Source organism: Podarcis bocagei (genome assembly GCF_964188305.1).
Source record: "Podarcis bocagei genome assembly, chromosome: 2".
NCBI classification, from domain to species: Eukaryota; Metazoa; Chordata; class Lepidosauria; order Squamata; family Lacertidae; genus Podarcis; species Podarcis bocagei.
Genome location: NC_138126.1, coordinates 2,417,013 through 2,436,755, shown reverse-complemented (window position 1 = coordinate 2,436,755; position 19,743 = coordinate 2,417,013). Strand labels below are relative to the sequence as shown.

Genomic DNA, 19,743 nt, shown 5'->3' with positions numbered 1-19,743 from the left:
CATGCTGGCTGTCACCTACCGAAGTATTTTCACTTAAGTCGACCAAAAACGTAAGCTGGTTGACATACAGAGAGGTATTAGCAGAAGAAGAAGGTAAACTCAAATTAAGAGAGTATGATGAGCTGAAATACTATTTACAAAGTTGGTTACACCATAGGCAATTAAATTAATTTTTAAGGAAGACAATAAAAAGGGGTTTAGATATACAATCTCCAGATTTCAAAAAGAAATCGTGGAAGAGAATGTTAAAGCATATAGTATTTTATTAGAGTGGGAAACCAAGGATGAAGAGGCTAAATCAGTTATGATTAAATGGGCCCAGGATGTGGGACACAACATCCAACTTGAAAGTTGGGAAAAATTACGGAAAGTGGATATAAAATTCACAGATTGCATACTATTAAGAGAGAATTACATGAAAATGATGTATAGATGGTATATCACACCAGAGAAAATGGCAAAGATGTTTAGGAAAGAAAATAACAGATGTTGGAGATGTAAGGAAAAGGAAGGAAAATTTTGTCATATGTGGTGGGAATGCAGACGCCTTAAAAAATATTGGGAAATGATATACAATGAATTGGAAAAAAAATGTTTAAAATGAATTTTGTCAAACACCCAGAAGCCTTTTTGTTAGGTATCTCAAATCAAGAGCTACCAAAAGAAAAATGGACATTATTTATGTATGCTACAACAGCGGCAAGAATCTTGATTGCACAATATTGGAAGATGGAAGAAATACCATCAAAGGAACAATGGCAAGAAAAGCTGATGAACTCTGCAGAATTGGCTAAGCTAACAGACAAACTACGAGAGAAGAAGGACAAAAGGGACTTCAAAAGAGTCTGGGAACCATTTACAGTCTATTTGCAGAAACAACAGAATGGACTGGATTCACTGGCAGGATTTGAATAAACTTCCACAACTTCATTTGAGTAAAAGATATTTTAGAGAAATAATAAGGGATTTTATTTTTGTGCAGAAAAGCAGGATACGATAAATAAAACTAAATAACTCAGCAGAGGGGGTGTTGAGGGAAGTCCAGAGGGAGAATAATTGTAAATAACACGATGAATGAGATTTGTATTATTAATTGTTATAAAATTTAATAAATATTTTTAAAGAATTATTAAAAAATGAATTAGTTTATGTGGCATTTTTATTTTAAACATATCCAAGGCGGTTTATGGCAATGGAAACATAGAACTGTATAATAAACGCCAGCCTAAAAAAAATTAACCCCTCTGGAAGGAGGATTCTGCGTATTATCAAATGCCTGCACAGAACTGGCGGAATCGAAACGTTTTTAGCAGGAGTTTTAAAAGTTGGCACAGAGGGCTCCTGCTGAATCTCCAGTGGCAGCGAGTTCCACAGGACTCCCTTGGAGCAAAGCAACTGGAGATGCAAAAGGGGTATTCCAAGAGTTAGAATCACAGCATGGTGGAATTGCAAGGGACCCCCAGGGGTCATCAAGCCCACCCTCCTGCAGTGAGCAATTCAGGTGGGGCTGCCGACCCCCGACTCGCAGGCTCCCCGTTTCACTTACCCGGTGTCCTTTCTCCCCCGGGAGGCCTGGAAGCCCATCAAACCCGCGATCGCCCTGCGGAGAGAGAGAAGGGAAAGGTGACCCCCCTTCTCACAAGGTCAGGATGGCAAATCCCGAGGGGACGGCGCAAGTCCTCATGAAACCACGTTCCCTGCAGGCCCATTCTCTAGAATGGCAGAACTGTCGGGTTGGAAGGGACCCCAGCGGTCATCTAGCCCAACCCGCTGCAACGCCCCCAGAGGGTCGCCTTACCTTGATGCCCGTTTCCCCGGGCATCCCCCGGGCACCGTCCGCTCCAGCACGACCCTGTGGGTGGGAGGGAGAGAGGCAGGTTAATGGAGGGAGACAAATCTCATAGCCCCCCTTACAAAGGCACCCTGGCCTCACAGCAGCCAAAGAACCCAAAGAATCTAAATAATAATAATAATAGTAATAATAATAATAGTAATAATATATTTTTTTTCCATGGGACGCGGGTGGTGCTGTGGGTTAAACCACAGAGCCTAGGACTTGCCGATCAGAGGGCCAGCGGTTCAAATCCCCACGACGGGACGAGCTCCTGTTGCTCGGTCCCTGCTCCTGCCAACCTAGCAGTTCGAAAGCACATCAAAGTGCAAGTAGATAAATGGGTACCGCTCCGGCAGGAAGGTAAACGGCGTTTCCGTGTGCTGCTCTGGTTTGTCAGAGCATGCTTAGTCATGCTGGCCACATGACCCGGAAGCTGTACGCCGGCTCCCTCAGCCAATAAAGCGAGATGAGCACCCCAACCCCAGAGTCGGTCACGACTGGGCCTAATGGTCAGGGGTCCCTTTACCTTTACCTTTTAATAGATTTTTATTTATACCCCGCCCTTCCCGGTTCAGGAAACCGGTATCAGGGCGGCTAACAACAAATTTAAAACACTTAATTGATGCTACAAAAAAAACCAGCGTAAAATACGGTCTAAAGTGTAAATAACAATAAAATCAAAAATCAATTTAGGGGGGAATTTTAGGGAGAATTAGCTGTGGGATCCCAGAGCGGGAAATCTTCACAAAAAGGGGAGAGGGAGGGAAGGAAGGGGAATAAAAGATCAGGCTAAGTTAAAATGGAAAGCCAGGTGGAATAGCTCTGTCTTACAGGCCCTGTGGAAGGAAGTGAAATCCTGCAGGGCCCTGGTCTCATGGGACAGAGCATTCCACCGGGTCGGAGCTGTCACTGAGAAGGCCCTGGCCCTGGTGGAGGATAGTCTGACTTCCTTAGGGCCCGGGACCTCTAAACTATGGTTGTTCATGGACCTTAAGGTCCTCTGTGGGGCATACCAGGAGAGGCGGTCCTGTAAATACGAGGGCCCTAAGCCACAAAGGGCTTTAAAGGTCAAAAGCAGCACCTTCAATCTGACCCTGTACTCCACCGGGAGCCAGTGCAGCTTGAAAAGAACTGGATGAATATGCTCCCATGGCAGAGACCCTGTAAGGAGCCTTGGTGCACCATTCTGCACCCGCTGGAGTTTCTGGGACAGCTTCAAGGGCAGCCCCGCGTAGAGCGAATTACAGTAGTCAAGCCTGGAGGTGACCGTCGCATGGATCACTGTGGCCAGGTTGGGGCGGGAAAGGTAAGGGACCAACTGCTTGATGCGGCAAAGGTGGAAAAATGTCGCCTTGGCTGTTGCTGTAACCTGCGCCTCCATGGAAAGGGAGGCGTCAAGGATTACACCCAAACTCTTAATGGAAGGCAATGGCACTAATAGACTATCTCTGGCGCTGGAGGCTCCATCAGAACATGAGAAGGCCAAGGGCCCGTCTAGTCCAGAATCCTGTTCTCACAGCGGCCGACTAGACTCCTGTGGGAAACCCGCAATCAGGATTCGAACCAGGAGCCCTCTCCCCTCCTGCCATTTTCCAGAAACTGGGATTCAACTGCCTCCGACCACGATGGCAAAGCACAGCCACGGCGGCTCGGTCCTTCATTAATTTGCCTAACCCTCTTTTAAATCCATCCACGTTGGTGGCCGCCGCCAATGCCCCTTGTGGCAGAGAGTTCCACAGTTTCCACTGCATGAAGAAGCCCTTCCGTTTAATCTGCCCCAAATCTTCCAAAACATCACCTTCTCAAAGGCTCACCCCGCCTAACTTTCAAGCAAATCACTACAGTTATTTTTTACTTTTATTCCGCGACTTTTCAGGACTCCCGGGACCGTAGGATCGCCATGCGGGAACGGGACCCCGGGGCTCATCTAGACCAACCCCACCACAATGCAGGGGTCACAAAGGAGGCAAAAAAGGCAACCTGCCTCCATTAATTAAAAAAATAAAATAAATAAACATCAGAAACAGAAACAGAAACTTACTCGGCGTCCAGGCTTCCCTGGGGGTCCAGTCAGCCCCTGTGGACCTCGAGGACCCTAAGTGGAGAAAGAGAGCGTCGTATTAGGGTGCCCTGTCTTGTCCCCAAACATTTGGGGGGGGGAGGAGAGAGGAAACCCTGGGACTTCATGAAAGAGGGGTGGGGAATTGGGTAGGGGTCCCATCCCCCCACCAGATGTCTGTTGCATTTGAGGTCTGTAGCAGCCAATAGATTTTTAGGGGGGAGGAATCTGAGCTGGGGGGGCAGCAGCCAAATGACCCCAAGAACATGGAGATGACGGCAGTTTGCTACTTTCTGCTGGTTTTTGGAATATCACATCCCCTCCAACATTTCTCCCATGGAAACAGGGGTGTCCTAAGGAAATGTGGGAGATTCTGGGGTCAAATCAGAAATCGGGACTGTCCCTGGGAAATAGGGTCACTTGGGGGGTCTGATATGCCTGGCTGAAGGACCCGGGAACAAATCAGCAAAAGCCCAGCTCGTACGCAGGTCCTCTGGGGTGGTGTGCAATGGGTCTGTGTGAGCCAGAAAACCAGACTTGGGCTCCCCAAGGATCCTCTAGTCTGACCCCTTGCAATGCGGGAATCTCAGCTCAAGCAGGTCCAATAAAACACAACTTATATTGTACTTGGGACGTTCGGCTCATGTTTTAGTTGTTTCCTAAATGTCTTTGCAATTGTTTTACTGACGATTTCCTCGCCATCTCGTACGATTCACGTGGAGCTTGCGATGTTCCAATGCGCGGCTGTTACGTCTTGTTTGCCAGACGACGCAGTTGTGCTAAAGGGGGGTTTTGGGGGGAGAAGAGAGACTGGGGCGCTGGCAGGGGGCTCCCAGGTCAGGCTGGGAAGTCAGCTTACCTGGGGACCAAAGTCTCCGTGCTCTCCCTTCACGCCGTTGCTGCCAGGTTGACCCTAGAAGACAGAGGAAAGACATTCTTAGCTCTGAAGGGCTGCGCATTTAATCTGGCTCGCTACGGCGATTATTTATCCATTTGGGCTGCCCTTGGGGAGATAAAGCAACTAACAAATTCAAATTGGCTGTGTTTGTATCCCAGCTTTTCCTCCAAAGAGATCGAGGTGGCGGACTCTGCATCAGAGGTTTCCAAACCGTGTGTCTTGACACACTAGTGTTTTGGCTGCAGTGTGTCGGTGAGCCGTGCAAATCCTCCCCAAGCTCCTCCTGGGGCTGGAAAGGGATTAGTTTAAACTCTGGTTTGCTAGGCACTCCGGGCACGCCTGGAAGAAGCGGACCATTTGGATCCCTTCCAGTTGGGACTGAAACTGCCTTGGTTGCACTGGTTGATGATCTCCGGCGGGCTAGGGACAAAGGTGAGAGCTGTTTCCTAGTTCTGCTGGATCTCTCAGCGGCGTTTGATACCATCGGCCATAGCATCCTTCTGGACCGTCTTGAGGGGCTGGGAGCTGGGGGCACTGTCATACAGTGGTTCCGCTCCTTCCTCCTGGGCCGTGTCCAGAAAGTGGTGGGGGGGATGAGTGTTCAGACCCCTGGGCTCTCACTTGTGGGGTGCCTCAGGGTTCCTTTCTCTCCCCCATGCTTTTCAACATCTACATGCAGCCGCTGGGAGAGATCATCAGGGGGTTCGGGCTGGGTGTTCATCAGTATGCGGATGATACCCAGCTCTACCTCTCTTTTAAATCAGAACCAGTGAAGGCGGTGAAGGTCCTGTGTGAGTGTCTGGAGGCGGTTGGAGGATGGATGGCGGCTAACAGATTGAGGTTGAATCCTGACAAGACAGAAGTACTGTTTTGGGGAGACAGGAGGCGGGCAGGTGTGGGGGATTCCCTGGTCCTGAATGGGGTAACTGTGCCCCTGAAGGACCAGGTACGCAGCCTGGGAGTCATTTTGGACTCACAGCTGTCCATGGAGGCACAGGTCAAATCTGTATCCAGGGCAGCTGTGTACCAGCTCCATCTGGTACGCAGGCTGAGACTCTATCTGCCTGCAGACTGTCTCGCCAGAGTGGTGCATGCTCTGGTTATCTCCCGCTTGGACTACTGCAATGCGCTCTACGTGGGGCTACCTTTGAAGGTGACCCGGAAACTACAACTAATCCAGAATGCAGCAGCCAGACTGGTGACTGGGAGTGGCCGCCGAGACCATATAACACCGGTCTTGAAAGACCTGCATTGGCTCCCAGTACGTTTCCGAGCACAATTCAAAGTGTTGGTACTGACCTTTAAAGCCCTAAACGGCCTCGGTCCAGTATACCTGAAGGAGCGTCTCCACCCCCATCAGTCTGCCCGGACACTGAGGTCCGGCACCGAGGGCCTTCTGGTGGTTCCCCCACTGCGAGAAGCCAAGTTACAGGGAACCAGGCAGAGGGCCTTCTCAGTGGTGGCGCTCTCCCTGTGGAATGCCCTCCCACCAGATGTCAAAGAGAACAACAACTACCAGACTTTTAGAAGACATCTGAAGGCAGCCCTGTTTAGGGAAGCTTTTAATGTTTGATGTATCATAGTATTTTAATATTCTTTTGGAAGCCACCCAGAGTGGCTGGGGAAACCCAGCCAGATGGGCGGGGTATAAATAATAAATTATTATTATTATTAGTAGTAGTAGTAGTAGTAGTAGTAAAACTGAATTCCTGTGTCGCGAAGAGATGCAAAACTGAATTACTGTGTTGTGAAATGATGCAAAACTGAATTACTGTGTTGCAAAATGACGCAAAACCGAATTACTATGTCACGAAGTGATGCAAAACCGAATTACTGTGCTGCAAAATGTTACAAAACCGAATTACTGTGCCACAAAATGACGCAAAACTGAATTACTGTGTTGTGAAATGATGCAAAACTGAATTACTGTGTCATGAAGACATGCAAAACTGAATTACCGTGCCACGAAATGACGCAAAACCGAATTACTATGTGGCGAAATGATGCAAAACTGAATTACTGTGTCGCGAAGTGATGCACGTCACCAACATGAAGTTTGGAAAGCTCTGCTCTGTGTAGCCCATGGTCTGGCGTATAGAACCCTTTCCACTGTCACACAGCTCTTCCTGTCAGAAAGTTCTTCCTGATGTTTAGTCAGAATCTCCTTTCTTGTAACTTGAAGCCATGGGTTCGAGTCCTACCCACAAAAGCAGGAGACAACAAGCCTGCTCCCTCTTCCATGTGACAGCCCTTAAGATATTTGAAGATGGCTCTCCTATCTCCTCTCAGTCTCCTCTTACCCAGGCTAAACATACCCAGCTCCTTCAACCGTTCCTCATCAGGCTCACTTTCCAGACCCTTGATCATCTTGGGCACATGTTCTAGCTTGTCAACATCCTTCTTAAATTGTGGCGCCCAGAACTGGACACAATAGGCCAGGTGGGGCCTGACCAAGACAGAAGAGAGTGAGACTATGACTTCCCTTGACCTGGACACTAGACCTCCGTTGATGCAGCCCAGAATAGCATTAGCTGTTGACTCAGCTACTGCAATCCGCTCTGTCTGGGGCTGCCCTTGAAGACGACTCGGAAACTTCACTTGCTCCAAAATGCAGTGGCCAGATTGCTGGCTGGGGCTCCCTTTAGATCTCACAGAAACCCCATTTCAGAAACAGACGCCCTGGTCGCCAGCTTCATTTCTGGGCCCGATTCATGGTGCTGAATTGCTTTTTGCTCCGACTGCATTGCCACACCTCACGACTGAGGGGGGATTCGAACTCTGGTTCCTTCCAGGTCTTCGTCCGAAAAAACTCAAACCACCACAGCACTGTTGGATTCTGAATTTATTGAGCCAGGAAACAAACCCAAGCACCCCCCCCCCAAGCAAAATACTCACCAGGGGTCCAGGACGACCCGTATAGCCCATGGGTCCTGGGGGGCCACGCAAGGCCAGCTGCGGAGGAAATAAAAGGGGAGGGAGGAGTTGTTAAGGTGTTCGTACCAGACCATCACTGGAAGAGCATTTGGACGCGAGTGCTCCTGGGAAGGGAGAGGTGAAGTGAAGGCAGGAGGCAGGAGTTGGCAACGCAGGTGAGCTGTGCCTAAGCAAGCTGCCAGCTAGCTCTGCGGAGGCTCTTTTTATTAGCACAATGTGCAAAACCAGCCAGATACATTTTGCAGACTGTGACCTTTACACATCTTCCAATCCCGAGATCGTGGGGTGGTGCAAAGTTATTTTGGCACCTGTCTCCACCGCGTCATTTCCTCCTTGCACAATGTGTTGGTGCTGACCTTTAAAGCCCTAAACAGCCTTGGTCCAGTATATCTGAAGGAGCATCTCCACCCCCATCGTTCTACCCGGACACTGAGGTCCAGCTCCGAGGGCCTTCTGGTGGTTCCCTCACTGCAAGAAGCCAAGTTACAGGGAACCAGGCAGAGGGCCTTCTTGGTAGTGGCGCCTTCCCTGTGGAACACCCTCCCACCAGATGTCAAAGAGAACAACAACTACCAGGCTTTTAGAAGACAGCCCTGTTTCAGGAAGCTTTTAATGTTTGATGTATTACAGTATTTTAATATTCTTTTGGAAGCCGCCCAGAGTGGCTGGGGAGGCCCAGCCAGATGGGTGGGGTATAAATAATAAATTATTATTATTATTATTATTATTATGGAGGAGACAAAGATCACAGACAGGGCACGGCAGACCACTGAGAAAGCCAAAGGTTAGATAGAGGGCATGATGTTCAGGCAGCTGTGGAAGCGTGCTCCACACCCGGCGGTCATTCCTTCAGAGAGGACTCTTAAGAGCAGGGAAAGAGCCTTGCCGGCTCAGGCCGGGGACCCCCTCTCGTCCAGCACCCCGTACTCTCACAGTGGCCCAATGCCCCGAAGAAACTAGGGATCCTGATAGACTACCTCTGGGCCTGGAGGCTCCACGAGAACATAGGAAAGGGCCTTCTCACTTAGGCCAGCATCCTGCTGACAGTGTCCAAGCAGATGCCCCAGTACGAAACCCGGAGGCAGGATTTGAGCCCAAGAACAGCCCCCTCCCCTCCTGGGGTTTCCAGGCAGTGGGATTCAGAAGCCCTCTCCTCCTTGCTCATCCTAACCCTCTTTTGAAGGCATTCAGGTTGGTTTACCCCATCCCTGACTCCGGTGGCAGGGAGTTCCACAGCTGAACTCTGTGAAGAAGGACTTCCTCTCACCTGCCCTGAACCTTCCATCATTCAGCGTGATGAGAGAGGGAGAAAAACCTTTTTCTCTCTCTCCTTTTTATCTACGCCAGGCATATTATATTTCATAATCTTCTGCCCTGTGGCTTCCTCCTCCTTTTTTCCCTCTAAACTAAGATGCCCCAAAGACTGCCACCTCTCTTCACAGGGTCCCTCGTTGCACCCCAAAAAACCAGCCCCTCTTTCAGGGTCTTGGAAGACCAGTGTCAGGTCAGACAAGGACCCCTCCCCCAGAAAGGCAGGCAGAGAAATCTGGGTGGGCCACCAGGAAGCAAAGACCACCGTTCCCTGGACTTTAATAGGGGAAGTAAATGGGGGGGGGTCTTCATCACCATCTTCATCCCCCCCCCTGAAACCGGACTCACCCGAGCTTGTTGCAAGATGGCCTGGGCTTGGGCTTCCTGGGCTGCCACGACTGGCCCCTTTCCACCGCCGCTGCTCCCAAATCGGAACTGGGGAAGGAAGAGGCAGAGTTGAGGTTCCACTGAGAGGCACCCAAACACCCCACATCCACACATTTGCCCCCCCCAACCCCAGTTGGAGGGAGCCGTTTCCCTCAGACTCCTTTCAGGGCTGATTTCCAGGGGAGAGCCATCGGTCTGCAGCAGAATTGGGCTGTGCACAGTTCTGATTGGCTAGTGTTCATGGAGTCAAGAACCCCCACCGAAATCCCTGAAGAAACTGGCACTGGTTGGCCACTTACAGCGTCATCGAGAACTACCCCACATTTAATCCCTGAAGGTCCTAGATGTCAATCTCTGGCTTAGGACCTTGATACCGGCCGGCCTCTCTCTGCCATCCCAACTCACCGGAAGCATCATGGACGTGCCAGGGGGTCCGGGGGATCCATCTGAGCCAGGGATGCCGGGGCGTCCTGGGGGGCCCTGTTGGGGAGAAGGAGGGAGAGCAGAGTTGGGGCGGGAAGGAGCGGCTCGCACGTTTGAACGTGTGTGTGAACGACGAAGTGCACTGTCAACAATCGGCCAAGGGCTCACGGCCACCAGAGCCTAGTTTAACCAGTCCAACCTAGTCCAGCACCCTCATCTCCCAGGTGCCTCTTCAACAGGTCTGGCTGTCTTGATCTGGGCTTTTGCATGTGCAGAGAGCACCATGTGCGCCTGGCACTTGACGATTGCTGAGATGCAAGCGCACAGCGGAGGGGAGGTGGGTGCCTTGCCCCAAAGAGCGCCTCACTCTCCTTTGCATTGGCTCCCAGGACGTTTCTGAGCACAATTCAAAGTGTTGGTGCTGACTTTCAAAGCCCTAAATGGCCTCAAAGGCCCAGTATACCTGAAGGAGCGTCTCCACCCCCACCGTCCAGGCCGGACACTGAGGTCCAGCGCCGAGGGCCTTCTGGCGGTTCCCTCACTGGGAGAAGTAAGGTTACAGGGAACCAGGCAGAGGGCCTTCTCGGTGGTGGCGCCCGCCCTGTGGAACGCCCTCCCACCAGATGTCAAGGAAATAAACAACGATCTGACATTTAAAAGACATCTAAAGGCAACCCTGTTTAGGGAAGTTTTCTAATGTTTGATCTTTTACTGTGTTTTTAATATCCTGTAGGAAGCTGCCCAGAGTGGCTGGGGAAACCCAGCCAGATGGGCGGGGTATAAATTATTATTATTATTATTATTATTATTATTATTATTATTATTATTATTTGCAGACACCATTCCCCAAAGGACATACGTAGAGGAGAACAAGGCGTCCTTCAGGGCACCAAACGACAGGAGGCAGCCAGCAGCGCATCACCGCAGCCAGTTGGAAGTGAACTCCTTGTGAGCAAAAACAGGATCGCCAGGCCCAATGAGCAGAGCGGCTCAGTCAGCTCTTGCCCCACAGATCAGTTGCTGAGAATGAAGGTCCCTGCCTCCCCACAGCCGTCTATGTCTCTACCTACCTTCCCCAAGCAAACAGAGACCTGACCCTCACGTCTGCCTCTGCTCTTCCCACTTCATGCCTCTTCTTGTCCAGGGAACCAGAGGGGAGGGGAGCTTGTCGCAGCAGGAGGGGGAGACCCCTGTGCCTCTTCACCAGCCTGACTCCCCTCTGCCTCTTGGCCTCCTCCTCTCCAGCTTCAGCTTCTGCCTCTGAGTCTGGACTTCTCTCTGCCACAGAGTCCCCCAGCTCACTAAGCCCTGTCGCCGCTTCAGCTACCGACACCTCCACTGCCTCCCAGTCTTCTCCCTCTGACGGCTCATCATTGTCCCACCCCAGATATCTGGGCTCCGAGCCTCCTTCCCTGTGGGGTGCCCCAGCTAGTTCCTCCCACCCTTCCTCTGCATCCAACCAATCTGTGAGGCTGATGTTTGCATCCAATTCAATCTGTGATGCTGAATTTTGCATCCGATTCAATCTGTGATGCTGAATTTTGCATCCGATTCAATCTGTGATGCTGAAGTTTGCATCCGATTCAATCTGTGATGCTGAAGTTTGTCTGCGTAGGGGCAGGAGCTGCCCTTCAGCGCCTCCTTCACCACATGCCCTTCTCTCCCCCCTCTCCTTCGCTGGATCGCAGCCTTACCCTCTCCCCAGAGTCGCCGGGGGGTCCTGGGGGTCCCGTGGTCCCTGGTGGTCCGCTGATACCCTGTGGGGAAGGAGGAACAGAAGACCATCACCCTTGCCCACCGGACAGGGGGCACGAGATGGGGTGGAGGCCTCATTCGCCCCCTTAAACCCCCACCCTGGGGTTTTGCACGCCTCTTACCGGAGCTCCTTCAGGGCCTGGGGGACCTTCGACTAGCATCCCCTGCAGAGGCACAAACACACGAATGCAAAAAGAAGGAGTTAGGAAGCAGCCGCAGACCTGCCTTGGCAGAGGGACAGGCCCCGTCCCTCTGCTCTCGCCCGTGAAAGAGCTCATTGTTTACACCACCACCGGCTATTCTCCCCCCCACACACACACCAACACACACCCAGTGCACTATGCTGAGACGATAACACTACAAAAAAAACTCTGGGGCATCGCAGCTCCGCCGGTTGGATGGCTGCCTTGCACGGTCGCTCAGAGGTCAACCCCGTTCTCCGGGGAATTCTGAAGGCCGCCCAAAAGGAGCCGAGAGGTCCCGATCCTGCCAAGATCTGCTGGTGAGGCCTCGGATTCCCCCCCTGCCTTGGGAGCTTGCAAGGAAGGTGGAACTGGGAGGGGTGGTCTTTGGAGGGGATGTTATTCTGGGGCAACTGCTGGTGCAAAAAGGGCTCCCAGTTCTGCAGTCACTGGGCGGGGGGAGCAAAATGGAAGGCCCCCCAACGCTTGCGGAGATTTATTTTCAGTAACTGAGCCGTTTGCATCCTTGTTTTGTGCACTCAGGGATGCACTCAAAGCAGCCTACGAAATGAATGGAAACAACCGGAGCCAATGGGAACCCTGCCTTGCAGGGGGCTGGACTGAATGATCTCTGGGGGTCCCATCCAACTCCACAACCATCTTAGGGACTTCGATTTGTGTCGGTTTAGTCCTGAGCCTTTTCTTCTCCAAAGGACAGCGGAGGTTTAGGACCAGAGTTTTCTGTCCCCTAGATGGGCTACCTTCCCAATATTACTAATTAAATTAAAACCTACAGGGACATGGAAGATGTATTACTGGAGCCATCCGATTCGTGGAGGGAAATAAGCTTATCAAGAGCCACCGTGGGTTGTGTTTTCCAGAAATCATCTCTGGAATAATTGCTGGAAACTGGGGAGAGAGTCTTGAGGCTCCCTTTGAGGAGTCTGACCCGCCTTTGCCACAATCTCAAAATTTTGAGACCTGGGTGGGGCAGAAGCAAGCCGCTAGACCTCATGGAGGCGAAGCGTCCAGCACGGCGGGGGGTTGGGATAGATGACCTTTGGCAGTCCCCCTCCAACTCAACAGTTCTTCGAACCGATGGTTGGACTTGTGCAAAACTTGTGCAGATTAGAAGTGGAGAGATATGGCAGGATTTGGGAGACCTCCAAGCAAGCTCCTTTCTACAGTTTGCGAACAGTCTGGTTTGCATACGTTTTGGGTTACAAACATGTCAAACCCGTGTCCCGGTTTGCAAACTTTTTTTGGATTACAACCCTTTTTATTATTATTATGAACAATTTCTTTTTGGAGGCCCCGCTGGCGAAAGCACGCCTTGGGTTGCAACCTGTTTTGGTTTACGAACGGACCTCCGGAACGGATTACGGTTGTGAACCAAGGGGCCACACATCCACCGTGGAATTGTAGAGATGGAGGAGACCTCAAGGAGACAGGCAGTCCGTTGCAGCCCGCCTAGACTGGCCGATGTTTGGAGGGGCTGCCCCACATCTGGAATACCCCGGATGTAGCCGGGATTCGCCCATCGGAAACGGCGGGATTTTCAAAAACCGGCCAAAATGTCTTTGCTAAAAAGGTTCAGCAACTTTGCCCAAAAAAGGCTGAGCAACTTTTGTATGGGGGTTGTTGGCCTTTGGAAAGATGACGTCCGTAATGCTGGATTTTCTCTCTCACACACACACAGTCCGAAATGACACACACACACAGACACACACACACCCCATCAAGACCAGGCCAGGACCCCCTTCCCCTCCAGGAACTTACGGGTTCAAAGACGGCCGGCTCTCCCTTCTCTCCTTTGTAGCCTCTGGCTCCTCGGACGGCCTGGGGGAAGCAGACATGTAGCCGCACAGAGGGGGCCAGTCAACACAATGGCGCCACGGGCTCAAACACACCCAAACCCAGCCCCTGGGTGCAAAAAGTGGGGGGGGGGTGTCCACACCCGAGGGGGTTCACAGAAGCAGTTCAGTGCGGGTGGGGAGAGGAGGGGCTCTCTGGGGAAAAGGAACCGCCTGCAATTGACCGGGAAGGGCCCTCCAAAGGCCATCCAGCCCAACCCTCTGTTATGCCGTCCCTGTGATGCGGGCGGCTTGGCAACGTGGACTTAAAGCCAAGCGTATGTTGGTGAGCAGCTGCTAAAAGGGCCGGAAAGGACTGAGATTCCCACATTGCAGAGGGTTGGACTAGATGACCCTGGGAGGTCCCGATTCCGATTTCATGATTCTATGCTCATCTAAAAAGGGGAATGGCTGGCTCGCCGCTGAAAGGTGGGGCAGGAGGGGAGTCGAGCTGCTGTTTGTTTTTCATGGAAGCAAACAGCGAGGGCCGGAGCCGCAGGCGAACAAAAAGGGATCTGTTGTCAAAAATGGACTGAGAAGGAAGGAGGGGCGGCACGTAAATAAACCAGCTGGGGGAAACTCAGAGTAAATCTGTAGTAAGGTCTGAGTAGGGCCTTGAGTAAAAGTGGAAAAGGGGTAAATACATGAGCTCTGGCGGAGAACATTTTTCAGGTGCCTAAGTAGTCGACAAGGTTCATCCTACTCAGAGTAAACCCAGTGGAATAAATGGATGTGACTCCCCTTCAATGGCTCTACTCTGAGTAGAATTTAGCTGGCTAAAAGCCTATGTGTTCATTATTATTTTTTTAAAAAAATTAAAAGTGGGGGGTTGCCCCTATTCATTCTAAATTTAGAAAGAAATTAACTCTATGTATCCTGAGTCTTCTTTTATTTCATAAAATTTATACACAGCGTGATTGTGACCAGTGAGCCTCTGAATCCCACAACCCTTCCCACAAAATTCTACACATGAAGATTTGGAGGTCAACAGGGGTGTGAGGTTTGGGGCCAAGGTGTGGGGAAGAAGGGAAAGGGGCTGCCTTCCAAGATGGCAGCGTGGACTGACAGTTACCGTGTCCCATTTGGGGGCTTCTGGCCCTCCCCCCAAACTGGTAACTGAGTTCCAGCGCTTGCACCATGCCAGGGAAGGGGAGACTGTCTGCAGAAATGGCCCTGCAGTGCAATGACATCATAGGGCACGTGATGACATCACAGAACAGGGAGGAAGCTTCCCTCCTGCCATTGCCGCAGCCGCGACCAAGGAAAAGATGGCAGCCCATTTCTATGTAGACTGTGTTGCAGGACACGTCAACAAGGAAGGAAATGACATCACAGGAAATGACATCGCCACACAGAGAAATGGCATCACAGGAAGTGAGTTGCACACATGGCTGGACAGCTTGAAATAATAACTAAAGAGCAACTTCAGAAAAGAGTGCAGCAGAAAACGGCAAACAACCCAAACAGGCAGCGTGCCAAATCATCCAGCACCTGGCAATAGCCGGAAATGATGTCATCAGACAAAGAGGAGGGTCATAGGAAGTGGGAAGGGTTGCAAATGGAACAGGAAGTGCTACCGCCACCCGGTGGTGAATGGTGGCAAAGGCAGGAGGAAGAGGTGACTTCAAAACAGGAAGGGGTGCGCAGGCAGCAGGAAATGGGCATCCTCAAACAGGAAGTGACATCAGCAAACCGAATCCACAGCCACATGCCCGTCAGGAACCGCAAACCAAAGCTGTTGGGAAAGAAGGAGTGTCGTGGCGGAGAACCGAAAGAGGAGGAAACAGAAACGGGTTGCGGATAAAACACCAAAACAAGAGCAAGAGGACAAGGCTGAAACCATTCCATAAGCCAACCCCAGGCAAGAGGAAGTGACGTCACAGACAAGCACGACCAACAGGAAGTAGACCCAACAGGACAGGAAGGCGTGGCAAAGAACGCCAGAGGGCCTCCAGGGAGGGGGCAGCACCCCACTTACGCCTCCGCCGTGGGGGGTCTCGGCCGAGAGCACAGGCCCCAGCTCCGACGGCTCGGCCCCCTCGCCATAGCTCCTATAGGCGTACTCGTACTCCAGCCCCACGCCAGGGACCTCCTCTTCGGTGAACACCTCTTCCTCGGCGGGACGTGGGCTGGGCGCTTCCTCCTGGCCCCCGGGCAGGGTGGGAACCCATGGATACGTTAGGGGGGGCAAACGGGGCTGGTGCCCACCCAACCAGGTGTCATTCTTGGGGGGGGGGTCTCCTGCCCCACCAGCCTGCCAGAGAGCAGCAAGGGGGCAGAGGGAGCTGCGGCAGGGGTCCAGCATTGCCTTGGGACTACAACTCCCATCATGCCTTTCCATAATTTCAGGCCCAGGGGGTCTTCCCTGGCCCTACCTGCACTCAAAGCCCCTGAGCTCAGAGGGCTCTTCCCCTCGCTGTCCAATCCACCCTGCTCTTCCTGAGAACCCAGGAGTCCGGGGCCTCAAGCCCATTGGGTCTCTCCTTCCCACAGAACCCAGGAGTCCTGGCTCCTCTCTTGTGGATCCTGCATAGCCCACCCAACCAGAGAGCGAACGCCCTTCCGTCTCAGGTTGGCCCGCCAGGACGCGGGTGCTAGAGGCGCATTTACCTCTCCCCGTGGCGACGAGGCAACAGGTAGGGACGCCTGCTGTGTGGGGCCCTCTTCCCAATAGGTCTCTTCCGCCTCAGGAGGCAAGGTGTAGTCAAGGTACTCGTGGGCCCCCCAGGGCTCCTCTGTGGGGAGCAGGCCCACGTCCTTGAGAGGGGGTGCAGCAGAGTGGTGGCAGCGGAGGAAAGAGTCACGAGCCGGGGAGGGGAAGAGGAAAGCAACGCAGTGTGTGGAGTTGGGTATGTACGGAAGGAGGAGGAGCAGAGTTGGCGTGTTGAGGAAGGAAAGGAAGAATGTGTTGATGGAGGGGCAGAGAAGATGCCCAAGAGAGGGGGAGACACGCCCGTCACATTGTGGGGCGAACGGACGAGTGGGAGAGGGAGAGGATCGAAAAAGGAAACAGGCCAGACAGGGAAAAGAAGGGAGAGAAAAAAAATATGCAGACATGGTTAGTTCATTCAAACCTCTTCTCTCGAGTCCCAGGAGGAAGGAGAAGGAGGAGATGGCCGTGGGTTGGTCTGGATGACCCTGTGGGGTCCCATCCCAAACTCAGCAATTCTGCAAGGAGCGTTCCTCCTTATCCCGGATCATTTTCCCTCGGGGAGACAAATGGATCTCGAGGAGCAGAATCTCACCCCCCCCCCACCTGCAAGCCGGACAAGGATGCCAGCAATTTTCTGGGGAGGCAGGTGTCCATTTGGGGGAAAGGAAAGGCGCAAGAGAAGTCCGAACTTAGGATAGGGCCCCCTGGCACGGATGTGGGTTCTCGTTTCCCTGGAGGTTGAGGGAAAGTCAAATCTCAATCCAGCCGCCCCTCCCAAGAGAGGGTGGGGAGCCCTTCCAAAGTTTCGGGGGCCCTTTCTCTTGCGCCCCCCCAACGGCCCAGCATGCAGGACATGGTACGGTTAACACAGAGACACGTGGAGGTGGGGAGACGTAGACAGACACACAGGCAGACGAGAGGGCAGTGGGGTGGTTTTAGGGGGCCAGAGCAGCCAGCTTTGCCCGGATCCCAGGGTTGGGGGGCCAGGTGGCACCTTGCACCCCCTCCCCTGTGGCTCTACCTGCTGGTAGCCGTTCCCCGGCTTCCGGGCTCCGACGGCGCCAGCGTAGGCCTGGCCCCCCGATTTGCCCGGGGGTTTTTTCGTGGTCGCCTTGGCGCTGCTGGCCTTCCCACCGGACTTCCCGTTGCCGGGGTACTTGGAGCCGTTTTTGGGGCCGGTCTTGGCGGTGTAGGCGGGCGCCGTGCTGGCGAGCTGGCGTTTCTGGGGCTGCTTTGGCTTCGGTTTGGGCTTGGCGGGGGGCTTCCCCTTGGCCGGTTTCTGGCAGCGGCGAGGAGGACGGCGAGGACAAACGACAACAGAGGACGGGGTGATGAAGATGGCGATGGAAGAGGAAGAGGGGAGGAGCAGGAAGCAAAAGCAAATGAGGAACATTGTGGCCAAACCCTAAAACGTGGTTAATCCCAACCACCGTCAGCAGAAGCGCTTAGTAAACTGCGGTTTGAAGCTGCCTTCTCTGCACTAAGCATAGTTGCCCCCAAGGTGGGTGAAGCGGGGTTTCCCCCCTGGGTTTGGAAAACACAGCAACACGGCTTAACCGAACACAGGATAAAAAAACTTCTGAGCTGCTTCTGGTGGCCAAATTGGATATTTCTTATTACAATTTATTTATTTTGGTTCCGAATGAATTCAGTCCACAGCCTAGAGCTCCACAGACTTCTGCACAAAACCCGCCTGTAAGATTGTGGTTTCCTCATTCCAACTAGCCCACTGATTCCGCATTGCCCCAGATACTCCCGCATGTTCGGGTTTCAGCCACAGCCGCATTGCACCATGGGCTATGCCGTTTCCAATGAACTACGTGGGATATGATGCAGCGCAACCGCGAGTGAACTCCACCATTCATTGTGGCATTTAAAATAATAATAATAATAATAATAATAATAATAATAATAATAATAATAATAATAAGGTTTGCCTGCAACTCAGCTATTATCTACCCAAGGATGGTCATGATCCTGCCACTCTCCGGCAATGGCTATTTCCCAACCCACACTCTCCCAATCTGCCTGGATAACTCCCCAGACTCTAGTCTCTCCTTGGCTGTTCATCTCTGGATGAAACTAGCGGGGAGGACGGGGTTTGCCCCCCAAGTTGCTAAATTAAAGGCAAGGTAATGCATAGACATTGATAAATGGATGGATGGATGGACTGATGGACAGGTGGATGAGACAGACAGGTGGACTATTCCACAACCACATGACAAGGACAAGACTCGGGTACGAGGACGGACGGACGGACGTTTCTGGGGAGGAGCACCACAGCACCGCTCCCTTTACCTGCTCACTGGCTCCCCCCAGAGGCGCGGAGGAGAGAGGGCCCAATCCGCCCTCACTAGGCCCGTAATAGTAGGGGTAGGCGTCATAGTCCTGCAGGTCCTCACCAAAGTACTGAGAGAGAGCAAGAGAAGCGGTTTCTTCAAAAACAGAACAAAAAAACCATCAACGGCTGCAGAGATTCGCCAGTCCTGGGGGGGGGGGCAGAAGGCCAACCCCCCCCCCAGCGGTTGAGAACCGTTCCCGCAGATGGGTGCAGGGTGCTCCTAAAAATGAGGGGTGCAATATTGGGGGGCTTTGAACCCCCTGAAGACACTCTCCTCTCTTTTTTAACTCCAAAAAATACTGGATTGGGGAAGTGGGAAGTGGTTTCCTGTGCCCCAGCTTTTTGAAACATCAGCAAGGGGGGGACGCTTTTTCCTGCAGATTCAGTGGCACTGATCATCCCCACCCCCCCAAAAAAGCAAACAAGGGAGGGAAAGTTAAGAAACCGCAAAAAGGAAAAAAAGGAAAACAATTTGAGAGGGAATCCAGTTTTTGCCCACTTCCCGACTGATAATTCACCAGGACTGCAAAGCTGATCTGACAATTAATTGGTTAAATTGGTCAACTTAAAAACCATTGGCTGGATTAACCTAGCTGCTTAAAAGTGCAGGTGGTAGAAACTGGAGCCTCTTTCACCAAGGGGGGGAGAGATTATTTTTCACTCTGCATATGAAAACGAATGCAGATTTAATCAATCCGTTAAAATGCAGCAGGTGGTTAAAGGAATAAGATTTCTTTGATCAAATGGCAGCTGCACCACCTGAAATGTTCCAAAAAGTTCACATAATTGCAGTTTTGTAAGGGACCCTAAAAGTCCAGCCCCCTGCAATGAAGGGATCACAGGTAAAGTTGTCAACGGACAACAATGTGCTCAAATTGGTATGGGAGAGAGTTTTTGCCCTTTCACCATTTACAAGGAGGGGAGCTCATTGCTAGTCCATATTTTACCAATATGTAAAAACATTCTCAATAATTGCCCCAAGGTAGCAACCTGCTTCCCCTTCAGGTGCAACATGGACACAATCCTGCACTCCAGATCCACCGGCAAAAGGGGGTGTTAGGAACTGCCAGGAGGCGAAATCGCAGTGCCAGCTAGGACACTTAAACACCCCAG

At 52.1% G+C, this 19,743-nt stretch overlaps 1 protein-coding gene across 1 annotated transcript in view; it reads right to left on the bottom strand.

Annotated features, from left to right (window-relative positions):
• The window catches only part of COL11A2 (collagen type XI alpha 2 chain), a 102,485-nt gene that overhangs the window by 52,419 nt on the left and 30,323 nt on the right, over positions 1–19,743 (bottom strand). Inside the window, exons 6-18 of the mRNA XM_081181713.1 lie at positions 17,311–17,568; positions 16,247–16,393; positions 15,615–15,779; positions 13,563–13,622; positions 11,724–11,765; positions 11,541–11,603; positions 9,829–9,903; positions 9,385–9,471; positions 7,687–7,743; positions 4,753–4,806; positions 3,876–3,929; positions 1,799–1,852; positions 1,547–1,600 (exon numbers count right to left, since the gene is read on the bottom strand). Of these exons, the coding sequence (XP_081037839.1) occupies positions 1,547–1,600; positions 1,799–1,852; positions 3,876–3,929; positions 4,753–4,806; positions 7,687–7,743; positions 9,385–9,471; positions 9,829–9,903; positions 11,541–11,603; positions 11,724–11,765; positions 13,563–13,622; positions 15,615–15,779; positions 16,247–16,393; positions 17,311–17,568 (1,170 nt within the window). The remainder of the gene's footprint in view (positions 1–1,546; positions 1,601–1,798; positions 1,853–3,875; positions 3,930–4,752; positions 4,807–7,686; positions 7,744–9,384; positions 9,472–9,828; positions 9,904–11,540; positions 11,604–11,723; positions 11,766–13,562; positions 13,623–15,614; positions 15,780–16,246; positions 16,394–17,310; positions 17,569–19,743) is intronic.